This window comes from Ornithorhynchus anatinus, chromosome 6, assembly GCF_004115215.2.
Source record: "Ornithorhynchus anatinus isolate Pmale09 chromosome 6, mOrnAna1.pri.v4, whole genome shotgun sequence".
Classification (NCBI taxonomy): domain Eukaryota; kingdom Metazoa; phylum Chordata; class Mammalia; order Monotremata; family Ornithorhynchidae; genus Ornithorhynchus; species Ornithorhynchus anatinus.
The window spans coordinates 41,942,885-41,956,958 of record NC_041733.1 but is presented as its reverse complement, the minus strand read 5'-3'; the positions used below and the strand labels follow the sequence as shown (position 1 = coordinate 41,956,958).

The window sequence follows — 14,074 nt, the reverse complement described above, 5'->3', positions numbered from 1 at the left end:
GGGTCAGTGAAAACGTCAAGATAACCTCATTTGGGACAGGGACCGTATTTGGCCTGATTAACTTGCTACCCCAGCACTTCGAACAGGGCTTGACAAATACTATAAAAAAATTCACATGTCTCGGATTCTATTGTCAAGATAAACCAATGCTGCAAGCCAAATGTCTCAAGAGCGACTATTACCTAATACAGAGTTTGAATAAACAGGATACAGATACAGATTCATAATGAAATGAATTTGGTCAAAAGTATGGTCTCTAAATTTTACAACTCTCTTCTCATAGTTCAATAAATGATTTGACCTGTTAAAACTCCAAGCTTAGGTGACGAGGTTAGGAAATATTTTAAAATGAAAATTTGACGAGAAAGATTCCTGTTTACAATGGTAGATGCTAATGCTGAAACGGGAATCTTACGAACTCTGCGTTACTCTCCCAAGTGTTTAGCACAGCGCTCTGCAGAGTAAACGCTTAACAAATACTACTGATTGACAGACAGATCCATCTTCTGCTCCCCTAATACACCACCAGGTGTATCCAAAAGGTTAATGATCCAGGTTCCTCTCCCTCTTCCAAATTCCCGAAACAGGAAATTTGTTAAAACAAATGAAAACTGTGGCTTAATTTCAGGGCAATGTGATCACCTAATTTAGACAACCCGCTTTGTCAGTCTGAAACTACTCAAATGAAAACCAAGGCACAATAAAAACAGAGATTCATTTCCAATTTCATTAGCTTATGTGACCCACTACTATAAAATTCTTTTTCATAAGGTAAGGTCCCCTATTCTGCTCTCTGCAATTGGTGACTCCCCTGACCCTCACTGTACCTTTGGTTACCCTGAAATCTGAAAGGGGGGAAAATAGCAGCAGCAGTGAGAATTCCATCTGAGACTGGCAACTAAAGCAACTGGGAAGAACGGAATAATTCTTGCCCGTACAGTTTGGAATGAGCCTTCTAAAATTTCTAATTTTTCCCTTTAAAAACTCAGCCTGGATCTACCGCCCGCGCCTTCTTGGCCCATCCAACGAACATCACTTTTCCCTGGAAACTGTACACTTTCCCCTCTAACTGTGGAACTCTCATCCATGAACTAATCCCTCTGTGTGTTTAACATAACAATGCATCTCTATGGTACCCCTTAAGAACTACAGACAATAACAGAAAAGCTTCTCTCTAGCACTTTTATAGGGATATTTTTCTCCGCTTACGATTAATTGATCGATGAAGAAAAAGAACACGGAAGACAACTCACTCAGTTTCTCCAGGATTTCCTCATCTGTCATCTTGGATTTCTTGCGCTGCCGGTCGGTTGTCCTGTACAAAGTGCTCTGGCTGGAGTTTTCAGGCATGACGGTCGAGGCCTCTTTAGAGGGTGCTGGTGTAGCAATGGGTTCAATTACCGAACGTGTGTAGATCTAAAAACAGGGAAGGTTTTTTTTTTTCCATTTAAAATAGTGAGTCGATCAAAGGGAGAATGAAATACTAGAGCCAGTTACCAAGCTCTTAAAAACCCCATTGGTTTTTGCTTACTGCACATAGTAAGTGCTTAATAAATATGACAGAATGAATGAATGATTGAATGCAACTTCACAGCTCTACGACAAAAGCTTTGACATCTGAGAGGTTGGAGAAAGGGTTTTGAACACTAAAGAGTAGGTTCAGGAAAAAACAACCAGGGCTGGGGAAGGCCCAGGCTTCTCTGCCTGCATCTGGGAAATCACTATCAAGGTGAGGCCTTGCTTATGTCAGTCATCTGAAAACCCAAGCAAGAGGTGTCTAATTGGGAAAAGAATTGCGACGGGAGCTTGTCAGGCTGAGGAAGGTGCCTACTGACCGGTTGAACGGTGGCCATGATTCGGGTCAGATATTTAGTGGGGATAGATCCCAATTAAGGGAAGAAGCTTGGCCTAGTGGATAGAGCACAGGCTCGGGAGTCAGAAGGCCCTGGACTCTAATCCCAGCTCCACCACTTGCTTTGGACGAGTCGCTTCACTTCTCTGGGCCTCAGTCACCTCATCTGTAAAATGGGGATTAAGACTGTTGAGCCCCATGCGGGACTTCCAACCTGATTAGCTTGTATCTATCCCAGCCCTTAGAACAGTGCTTGACACTTAGTGAGAGTTTAACAAATACCATTATTACAATTATTATTACTCTGTGGAAATTCTGTTGCGGAACCAAGTGTGAGAGGGAATACTGGTGGAGAGATGGACCAATAAAAAATTCCCACAGCTTGCCGCCCCGGGGGAGAAGGCAAGTGAGGTGTCTTCTTGCAAAACCCTCAGGGAATACTTACAGATTGGCTTCCCCCACCCCCTGGGGAAAAATCAGATATATTCAGATTCCCACAAGGGACCAACTGGCTAATATTCTCCTCCAGTATGCATGCTGTGTGACCTTGGGCAAGTCAATTAACTTCTCTGGACCTCAGTTCCCTCATCTGTAAAATGGGGATTAAGAGTGTGAGCCTCAGGTGGGACGGGGACTTTGTCTAACCTGATTAACTTGAATCTACCCCAGTGCTTAGCACAGTACTTGGTTCATAGTACGTGCTTAACAAGTAGCATAATTTATTTTACTTATTTTGTATTTGGAGACTACCAAAAATGTCCTTCTCTAGAGACTTCTGCTTGGCAAAATACTTAAGCTTTCTCTGCTTGCATGCTTAACTCTGTCACTCGCTAAACAGAGCATATCCTTCCACTTTGATTTGAAACCAGTGAAATCACGCCAATCAGAAGCTTACTGATTTCGTATGTTCAGGTCGTGGTGCAATAACGGGAGGTGGCTCATTGTCATCCTCCTCTTCTTCTTCATCTTCATCCTCTTCTTCTGAAACAGGAGGAGCCAGGGGAGGTTCTGATGCAGTTTTTGTGCTCTGGTGGCAGAAGGAGTTTCAAATTGAGTTAAGGACTTTTTCACTTCCTTTTCTAGACTGACACCTACACAACGGCCACGAACCACAATACCACATATAGCGAGAAAACAGTTAATTTGAACCCCCACCATTCCATAAATCAAAATAATTCAACCCTCCTCCCGTCCCACCCACCCTCTCTACCACCAAGGCCAAAGGATGGCAGGCTTTGATCGGAAGAACTGTTTGATCTTAACCTAAGTGCTGTGTCAGCTGCAAGAAGGCGGCACAGACTCAGCAACAGACAACAGGCACTTGAAATTCCAGCTGTCCCAGCAAGATATAAAATCAGAGAAGCCCAAGAAAGACCAACATAGCTGCCCAGAAGGCAAACCTAAGTTGGGCATGAATACGGATAGCCACATATTCCAACCCCCATTTGGTTGTCTCCGCCCCAGCTTTCAGTACAGTGCCTGGCACTTAGTCAGCACTTAAACACCCCAATTACAATTAAAACAGATTGACAGGGAGTATGCAATCATGGCAGTGGAGTGCTAGTGCTTTTGAAAAATTCTATCATTTACATTTTTCAGTAGTTAAAAATAATTATTGTACTTGTTAAGCACTTACTACGTGCCAAGCGCTGTTCTAAGCGCTGGGGTAGACACGAGTCAATCAGGTAGGACAGAGTCCCTGTCCTACATGGGGCTCCCAGCATGACCTAGAGGCATGAGCACGGGCTTGAGAATCAAAGGTTGTGGGTTCTAAACCCAGCTCTGTCGCTTGTCTGCCGAGTGACCCTGAGCAAGTCACTTCACTTCTCTGTGCCTCAGTTACCTCATTTGTAAAATGGGGATTAAGACTGAGAGCCCCATGTGGGACAGGGACTGTGTCCAACTCAATTACCTTGTATCTACCCCAGCACTTAGAACAGTTCTTGGAACATAGTAAGCGCTTAACAAATACCATAATTATTATTACTACTACTAATAATAATCCCCATTTTACAGACGAGGTAACTGAAGCCCAAAGAAATGTAGTAACTTGCCCAAGGTCACACGGCAGGCATGTGACGGAGCTGGATTTAGAATGGGATTCATCCAAAGCTCCCTCTGGTAACTATTTTCAGTCTGAATGGGGATAATTTTGCCACAGAGCACTAATGCCACTTGCCAAATAAGTCCTTACTTAGTGGCCACTGCATAGTTGCGTGAAAGGAAGAGGGCAGGAAAATCACTCTCCCACTAAGTACGACAACGAAGCGCACTGGTCCAGGCACAATGCTCCAGATCCGGGGTGAGGAAGGGGAAGACCACGGGGGCTCTTGCAGGTGAGACTGTGCAGGGGGCAGTGGGGCTTAGTTCGTCTCCATGATGTGCTCATACCTATTCACAATAACACTGTGCATGGGGGCTCCCATCTTTAGGGAGCCAGTTCTGCCTTTAAAAAAAAAAAAATAGGGCCAATCCTTCATTCATTCACTCAATCACATTTATTGAGCATTTACTGTGGGCAAAGCACTGTACAATAGAACAATAAACACTCCCTGCCCATAATGAGCTCACAGTCTAGAGGGTCGGTACATGGAAGAGAAGAGGGCAGTTCCCCGCCTCTCCCTAGCCCCAAAGAGGCCAACCCTCCTGAGTGCAAAAAGAGAAGCAAAATCCAATGGGTCTTTATTCCAATCCAGTCAATCCTTCTGACTTTATAAAGAGGGAAATAAAAGAATGTTTTACTGTGAGTCGCACAAGCTAAATATTTTATGAATTGGGGTTTTGGAGATCACTGCCTAATTCAGTTTTGGTTTTCTTATCTACGCACTCTATATTCTGCTTTCAGCTCCAAATAATTAGGTGACTAAACTGCAGTTGGCTGTCTTAATGGAAGACTAGACTGAATACAAATAAATCATTCCTTTTCCCAATTTTTTTTTTTTTTTTACAGACTAAGGCAATATCAATGAACAACAGTGTTAGCAACCACTGCGTATAATTGCCTTGGCATTTTATTTACCTAAACGGTAACAGTTAATTAAATTAAGAGATATCTCTATTTTTTAGCTTAATTAGTACCCTTTAGAGATCAAAGGCCTCTTCACTGAACATACCAGGGAATTCTAAATTGATGACACTTCAAAAGTTAATCTCTCTTGGGGATTACTATTTTCGTGTATTTATTTTCAAATCTAATTTTAATAAGTATCCCCAATGGTAGCCCTACTTCTCCTTTAACAAGAAAGAAACTCAGGCACCTAGTGATTATAATAACCTGAACCTAGTGACCATAATTTCATATGACTGTACCATGAACAGAATGGGAATAAATATTTTTTTCCCCATTGATGGGCAGAGTGGAGAGGATGAGGAAACTGCATTCTAAAGAGTTTGAAGGAAAAGGAATTTTTTTTTCTGAAGTTGCGGAAAATGAGCTGACCGGATAGGAGCAAAGATGCCTTAAATAATTCAATCTTATTAAATGTAGTTGTTAGCAACTGCTTAATGATGCAGCTGAATATCCCTTGTGGGCAGGGATCTTGTCTACCAACTCTCTTCCACTGTAATAATAATTATGGTACCTATTAAGTGCTTACTATGTTTCACTGGGGTAGATACATGCTAATCAGGTTGGACAAAGTCCCGGCCCCACATGAGGCTCAAAGACTAAGTAGGAGGGAGCAGGTGAGATTCAATCCCCATTTTACAGATGAGACCCAGAAAAGTTAAGTGACTTGCCCCAAGTCACCCTGCAGGGAAGTACCAGAGCAGGATTAGAATGCAGGTCCTCCCAGGCTTATCCACTAGACCACAGTGCTTGTATCCTCCCAAACCCTTGGTATGGTGCTCTCCACACAGTAATAATAATAATAATTGAGTATTTGCTAAGTGCTTACTATGTGCCAGGCACTGTACTAAGCACTGAGGTATATACCAGCAAATGGGGCTGGAACCAGTCCCCGTCCCACAAGGGGCTCACAGTCTCAATCCCCATTTTACTAATAAGGTAACTGAGGCACAAAGAAATGAAGTGACTTGCCCGTGGTCAGACAGCAAACAGGTGGCGGTTTTGAGATTAGAACACAGGTCCTTCTGACTCCCGAGCCTGTGCTCTTTCCACTAGACCTCTCTTCTTTTTGATTACAAACTCAATAAATGGTATTCACTGATTAATAGAAAGCACACTCTCTGCCCTCAAGAAACTTACAGAGTAATAGGGGTGACAGAAAGACCCAATGTGATTACAAATATTAGGAGAAGAACAGAATTACTATTGTTGATGAAAGGAGTTGGCTGAGATAGGTCACCAAGAGTGAGTTAACTTAAGTGAAACATTTAAGTGAAAATGTTCACAAGAACTAAGAAGGTAAGTGTCGCTAAGGGCGGTTGGACTGACATGGGCTAGCAAAACAATGAAATCAGGGAATGCTTGCTGGAAGAGGGGGCTTTTTAAGAGGGGTCTGAAGTCAGGGAGATATGTAGTCTATAAACTCAAGTGCTTAATGCAGTGCTTTGCACACAGTGAGGCCCCCCAAAGGTTAGAGACCATATCTACTTCCCACCAGTGTGCTCTAGCCCAGGGCTTAGTCCAGGGCTCAGCACACAGGAAGGCACTTGATAAATATTATTAGTACTACAACTACTATTAGTAAGTGCTCAGTAACTTCCATTGATTGATTGAGGAGAAGTCTGGCAGATTTGAAAGGGGAGAGAATTCCAGGCAGGAGAAAGGATGAGAATTTACAGTCCTCTAGACTGCAAGCTCATTGTGGGCAGGGAATGTGTTTATTATACGCTCTCAAGCACTTAGTATGGTGCTCTGCATGTAGGAAGCATTCAATAATTACGACTAATTGATTAAGCAGAATGTCAGAGGCAGGAGAGAAGGACTGTAAAGAGGTTAGCTTGGGAGGCGTTAAGAGGGCTGAGAGAAGCAGCATGGCGTAGTGGATAGAGCATGGGCCCGGGAGCCAGAAGGTCATGGGTTCTAATCCCAGCTCCACTACATGTCTGCTGCGTAACCTTGGGCACGTCACTTCACTTTGCTGTACCATCCCATCTGTAAAATGGGAATCGAGACTGTAAGCCCCACGTGGGACAGGGGCTGTGCCCAACCCGATTTGCTAGTACAGTGCTTGGCACATAGTAAGCACTTAAATACCACATTTATTATTATTGTTATTATTAATGGGTGGAGCGGCTGAAGAGAGCTGACAGGAAAGAGGGTGAGGGAGGTGCCTTGAGAAACCAATGGCCTGGCGTGGCTACTTTAATGCACCGAGAAAACGGGTAACCCCTGGAGGTATTCAAGGAGTGGCGAGGCATGTAATCAAAGATGATCCAGGCCAAAGAGCCAAAGAGACAAAAGGAGGAAGAGGCTGGAGGTGAGGAGGCCAGAGAGGAGGCTGATAGAGTAAGCTAGCTGGGATTTGATGGGAGCAAGTATCCCGGTGGGAACCGTTTCGGGGAGAGAAAGGGGAAGATACGGAGAATACTGTGGAGGGAAAACTGGCAGGACTTAGTAGCAGCCAATGTGAATGGAAAGTTGACGATGATGCCCGGTTTGTTTAGGGAAAGAGAGCGGGGGCTGGGAAACTTGGGAGGAAAGCTGAGGAGCTCAGTTTTAGCCATGCTGACCTGAAAATGACATGGGGACCACCATATGGAGAGGTCCTGGTGGCAGGCAAAAAGGAGACAGAGGTCAGGGCTGGCCAGAGAGATTTGGGAGTTACCGATAAAGGTGGTAGCTGAGGCCATAAGAGTCAACGAACGCCCCAAATGCCTCTTTATTGATAAAAAAAAGGGTAGGAGAGTCCGAACAGAGCTTTGCTGGAAGCCCACTTTGGGGATGAGGGGCCGAGTAGACCAGAACAACATATTAAAGAAGCGACTTTGGGGATAATTCTTGGAAGAAAACCTAAATTTTGCTTAGAACCCTCACTCCCTTAGAGCTGTACTGAATTTACCTGGATTCCCTTTAAAGTGACTTTACTCAAAATATTTCCTCAGTGAAAACTGAGAGGCGCCTAGTGTAAACATCACTAAGACATCTCCCCAAAAAATGGCAGTCGCAATGAACGTCTTTCCAATAGTGGAGCTTAACAAGACAGAAAACTGCTCACTGCGGGAGGGGAATGTGCCTGTTTATTGTGGTATTATACTCTCCCAAGCGCTGACACCCAGTGAGCGCTCAATAAATACGACTGAATGAATGAATGAATGTCGCAGCCAACAGTAAAGGACGATCCCACAGATACCAATCAGGTGAAACAAAATTCCCTTTTCACTTACCGAGGGATGGGCCGCTATGTATCCATGTGCGCTTTTATCTGAAAGACACAAGGTAGTTATCAGCCTCTTTTTGCAAACACTGTTTTTTTAAGGGGTTCGATGAGCATGTGACCACGTCAGCCCCACTCGAAAATTCGCAGCATCTTGTGGATGCCGCTTGAAGTGAAGTTCTGATTAGCTGTTTTGCTCTTTCACTATAATGGCACCCATTGCTTCCCTTTCTCCTTGTTTCCCCTTACGTTTGCTTTTCCTTACACTCCACAGGAGTTGCTTACCTGTGGCAAAACTTGAGTCAACAATGGTAAACGGGAACTACTTCTATATTTAATACCAGCAGAAAGACCGATTCTTTGGCCAGGTAAATCTCGCAATATATTTTTCCTGCCCGTCCCCTCTCTATCTTCGGTTCCTCTTTCTCCTACTGTCATCTTCATCCTCTCTTCCTCCATCCTTCTTATCTGTCACTTTTTTTCCCTCTCATTCTTCACTTGCATTTCTCTTCCCTCTGAACAGATCCATGGCCTCCTCTCTCCCTTTTTATTTTCCTTCATTCATTCGGTCAAGTCATATTTATTGAGTACTTACTGTATGCCAAGCAGTGTACTAAGTGAGCACAATACCACAGCAAACAGACTCCCTGCCCACAACGAGTTCACAGGTTAGAGCGGGGGAGCCAGAAATTAATATATATTACAGATCTGTACAGAAGTGCTGTGGGGCCGGAAAGGGAGAAGAACAGAGGGAGCAAGTCAGGGTGACGCAGAAGGGAGTGAGAGAAGAGGAAAAGGGGGGCTTAGAGAAGGCCTCTTGGAGGAGATGGGCCTTCAGTAATCTTTTTAATCCTTTTCTACTTATTCGATGTCTTTCCTTTCCATTCTTCCCTGTTCTCCTCCTCCTCTGCTCCATTTTCTTTTCACTGTATTCCTCTTCCATTTTCAGTGCCACATTCTCCTCTCCATCCTTCTTCCCTCCTCACCAATTTCCCTTCCTCTCAATTTTGGGCTCTTCTTCCCCCTCCCTCCAGAATTCACCTATCTTTTTCATTTTTCCTATTCCTTTCCCTCTCTTGCCTTCTTTTTCCGGGCCCCCAGCCTCACATTTCTTCTCTTCTCCCCCTTGGCCTCTCCAGGCCTAGCCCATCCAAAGAGGGGTAACGGGATCCTTGGCTGAGACTGTGAGCCCCACCTGGGAAAGGGACGGTGTCCAACCCTATTTGCTTGTATCCACTCCAGAGCATAGTTCACTGCCTGACACCCAGTAAGCATTTAGCAAATACCAAGATTACTATTATTATTATACTATTATTATCACGGTCTGGAGTCACCCCAGAGGCGTTTGGGCAAAGTACCCAGGAAGATGGTGTGTCCAAGGCCACCAGGAAGCAGGATTTGGGGCTTCCTGGGACTAACATTGGTGGTAATAATAATAATAGTAGTGGCACTGTTAAGCACTTACTATGTGCAAGGCAGTGTTCTAAGCGCTGGGGTAGATACAAGATAATCAGGTTGGACACATTCCCTGCCCCACATGGGGCTCACAGTCTTAATCCCCATTTTACCGGTGAGGCAACTGAGGCCCAGAATAATAATAATGATGGTATCTGTTAAGCGCTTACTGTGTGCCAAGCACTGTTGTGAGCACTGGAGCGCTGGAGTGAAGTGACTTGCCTCAAGTCACACATCAGACAAGTAGCAGAGCTGGGATTAGAACCCATGTCGTCTGCCTCCCAGGCCTGGGCTCTTTCCACTAGGCCATGCTGCTTTTTTGGGTCTGACCCCAGGCCCATCCTAGAGGAAGCTTGGAGTTGGCGAGGCCATGGCTGCTCAGCTGAGCGGCGCTGGGCTTATACTAAAATCAGTGGTACAATTTATCCTAAGTGCTCAGGGGCACTAAGGAGCACTTGGCAGCTCTAGGACTTCAGAGAGCCACAATTATGGGCAGGGACACTTTACAAATACGTGGAAAATGAACCTAAGTTAGTGGGCAGGGGATCATGGCTAAACTCATGCCCTCAATAAAATGATTGAATTACTATTATTAATAACAACAAACAATAAGAAGAAGAAAAAGAAGAAGAGGTATTGGTTAAGTGCTTGTTCTGGCCAGGCAGGGATCGGACACTCAAGATAGTGGCCCTGAATTTGACTCTTGAGGTCCCTTCCTGTCTCACTAGTTGATGATTCTACAAAATCCTAACTTCAAATGGACTTTCTAACCTAGAAAGTTATGCTCTCCTATCCTCCCTCCCTCTCTAGATGTTGAGAGAACACTTGAGCCATCACTTTTAAAAATTTAACTTTTGGATCAATTCAGAAACCATGATGATCATTTTGACATTCTGCAACTCAAAGTCAAACAGTTTTACGTAAGTCCTGTCTTGGGGTGGCTTGGAAAGGAAAGAAAATTTGCCCCATGGTTTATTCTTTTCAAAATGGTACTGAGGACCTTTGGTCAGAGTCCTGGCAAACCAGAGGACAAGCTAACCCAAAGGCACCTTCCCAGATTCAAAAATTAAGCCATGGACATCGTGTAATGGAACAAACATCATTTATTCCTTGAATGGAGATGCTTCCCCTCCACTGCTCAGAGCACTTCCTATGGGTGGATTCTTTCTGATCAGATCATGACAGCAGAAATTATGGAGGAGGAGGAGGAGGAAACAAACGAAACGTAAGGCACAAAACAGTGGCCATGGAAAAAACATTTCTGTAATCCTGTCCGATTTCAAAAAGTCAACTGCCGCTTCCCTGGGCCAATTTCCTTACTTTAAATATCAGCCCCTCCGTTCCAGGAGAATCGGGGACTTAATTTTGGACCGGATTTTTCGTTTATCTGAACTGTGGCTGCTCCCAGGAGAATGAGCGTTCCAAATCAGTCTTTCCTTTTCCAACAGGAGGGGTTTGAAGAGTCCACTGTGGAGGGTCGGGGGGAGGGGCGGGCGGGCGGCGGCACGAAGCTAACGGTTTTCTCTTACCTCCTGAAGTAAAGCTCATGTATTTCTGATTGTTAACCGTCTCTTTGGAATCATAAAACTTGAGGACATCCAGAACGGCCTGCGGGTTCTTCTTCTGTTCAAGTTTGGTTATGTTGGAGGTTTGTAGCAGCCTGGCCCACTGTTCTGGAATCCCCTGAGGAGAGTCAATGGAAAGAAGGACAACTTCAGAAACTCTGCCCTGGCAGGGCCTCTCTCCAGTACAGTTCCTCACCAATAATCCCACGCTACCTGGAAGATTGCTTTTCAGAAACTTGGATTGACGCTCTAGGTTTAAAATTAGAAACTTACAGAGGCAATCATTCTCTTCTCTATCAAAACACAGAGCTAAAACCAGGATCCAACTTTAAAAAAGAAAAAAAAAAAGAAAAAAAAAAGAAAGTTATGACTGTGGTAGGAAAAAAAGCGCAAGAAACTCATCTTTAAATCAATTCTGCTCTTCCACGGAATAAGGTTTAAAGACTTAGCTTCCCCCCCGCCCCTGGGGAGATTCTGGGCAGACCTGACAAAGCTGCTCTCTATGTGGACAACACAGTGTATTTTCAGAGTTTCAGGCTGGACGGTAAACATTCCAGACCGGTTAATCCCACCGGGGTGATTGGAATACCATTCGGAGGGAAAGGAAAGCCCGGCCTAGCTCACTTTCCATTTGATGACTCCGAAGTGAGATTCAGGCCAGGTGGGTCTTGGCCTGGTGGGGGCAGCAGTTGGATTTTTGACGAGAATGAGCGAAGCACTGAGTTGTAACATGGCTGTGGCTACGGGAGTCTCTTTCGTCAGTCCCTGCCGCTCCCAACCCACTCGACCGTTTATAGGCAAGAAGGACTCAGAAAACAGGCTGGAAGGACCAGAGCCTTGCAGGGGGTTCCAGGATCTAAAGATGGAGGGCATTCGGGAGACTGGCTCATCGAACCGAGCTGCAAAATCTGTACTGTAACGCTAGCTTCGCTAACTTTCCTTTAACCATCAAGCATCATTTCCTAAATTCTCGGCCTAGAGATTTCCCCTTCGAGTGTCCAGGCAACATACAGGATCAATCTGGAGCATCCTGTGCCATTCTTGAAAGCGCATTTTAGGGGAACCCTGGGTGCCACCCAATCGAGGAATACACTGTACACAGCTTCTTCCGAAGAGGTCTGGGCAAGATAACGTTGTGACGTGGGCCTCCGGAGTTTGAGGGGTGGGGGGGTGATGACCAAAAAAGTGGGATAAGCCAAGCAACAAATCGACTGCACACACATGAACCTGCGGCTGCAGTGCTAGGACATCTCAAAGAAGCACTTTGATGCAAGCTTCTTTTGGGCCTGTGACGCACCTCTGGGAGCTTCCCTGTGCACATCTGTGAGCCATAGAGATCTGGCTGTAATGGACGTAAATAAAGAAAGAAAAGAAAGTTAAAACAGAATGTGGGAAAACTCAGAAGGTGGGAAGGAGGTGAAACCAATAGGTCGAACTGGGGCTGGGGGACGGGGGGTTGGGGGTCGAAGGTGGGGGCATCTAAAACGGGACAGTTGTGAAACAGGTAGGTATTAAATAGATTGGGTGCTGGATAGGCTATAGGAAGAGAGGTTTAGGAAAACACAGAAAACCACAATCGTTCCCAAGTTTGGAAGCATCATTTCCTCTTTGGCCAGATTCTTCCTCTGTAAAAACGTACAGCTAACAGATTTACCGAAGAGTGATGGGGAAGACTGCCGAGCATTAAGTACCGTCCTCTCTCGAAAGCTTTAGAACAGTGCTCGGCACACAGCGATCATTCAATAAATGCCAATGATCGATTGAGGAATCTGATTTTTTATTTATTTTTAAACAATGGGATCATGTGATTTATCTGTTGCTTTTTCAGCCACTCACAGTTTGCCAAGGTTCACATGGATAGGGGCTAGAGGTGAGTGTCATTTGTTCACTCCGGCTGAACATCGGAAGTTCTTGCGTTGTCAGAATTCAAATGACAAATGTATTCCAGTGGAGAAATCACTGGCAAGCCCTGGGATGCATGTGGCTCTACAATTCTGTTTTAGTCATGATTTTATTCAATTTGGATGAAATCTTCACTGCAAAGCGGTTGTTTTTTTGTGTGTTTTCTTTTAAATGTGGCTTTATGTATATTTTAGCTTGGGAAACTGTTTTATTAAAGAAAGTTTTTATAATTCAACCTCTGACAACCAATCCCCCCTCCCACCACGCAAAAAAAAAATCAAATCATTATAAAGTAGGAGCTCCCTATAAAGAAATAAATAAGCCCGGAGCTATGAAAGCATGCTTCCACCCAACCGTTTTCCAACTCTTGCATTTGCTAGTCGGTGGCCTAATTCCTAGCATTCCTGATTGCTCCCAAGCAAAGTGAAATGGAATTTCAACGTGCATTCATGAAGAACAACACAGCTCAATGCTAAAGCCTTCAAGCCAGAATTCAAACTCAGGAGTCCATGCATGTGTTCCTGATTCTGATTTTAAGTGCGACTAATAGCAATTAGGTAAGGCAGCCAAAGGGGGTGATTAGCATCGGGTGTTACAAAATTATGTATGCATTACACATAACCACTAGAGCAGACACCACTGGCATGACAGTTGTTGTAATCATTTGAAATTAAAAAATATTTGCATGGTAATTGGACATTCCCATGGCACTTCCAAACTTTTGAGAGATTCACACATGGTGTGATCAGTAGAAAGTGGGGAAAACTGAAGCTAGGAGAATTCCCTCCGGGAAAAAGTACTTACCATGTAACTATTTGCTGATGCAAGGGGTATTTCTAGGTTAAGACAAATCAGGACGCTAATGAAACCTGACGCAAACGTGGGAGATTCAAACTGGGTCCTAAGTCATGATTAGACTAATAAGTCCCATTAACAGAAACCTTTTCTACTTCTCCCAAATAGGGGCTATTATTCCCTAATCGCTCTTGAATTTCAGAAGCAAGAAAAAAGCAAACATC

General features: G+C 44.4%; 1 protein-coding gene across 7 annotated transcripts in view; it reads right to left on the bottom strand.

Moving 5' to 3' along the window:
- The window catches only part of PAK3 (p21 (RAC1) activated kinase 3), a 161,630-nt gene that overhangs the window by 18,884 nt on the left and 128,672 nt on the right, over nucleotides 1–14,074 (bottom strand). For 5 of the 7 annotated variants that reach the window (XM_029067425.2, XM_039912378.1, XM_039912375.1 and 2 more), the window contains 4 exons: nucleotides 11,118–11,271; nucleotides 8,144–8,181; nucleotides 2,748–2,879; nucleotides 1,254–1,416 (listed from right to left, as the gene is read on the bottom strand). In XM_029067425.2, coding sequence (XP_028923258.1) covers nucleotides 1,254–1,416; nucleotides 2,748–2,879; nucleotides 8,144–8,181; nucleotides 11,118–11,271 — 487 coding nt within the window. Of the gene's footprint in view, nucleotides 1–1,253; nucleotides 1,417–2,747; nucleotides 2,880–8,143; nucleotides 8,182–11,117; nucleotides 11,272–11,426; nucleotides 11,480–12,450; nucleotides 12,496–14,074 lie in introns of all 7 variants that reach the window. The other 2 variants (XM_029067420.2, XM_029067426.2) reach the window with 2 other exon arrangements.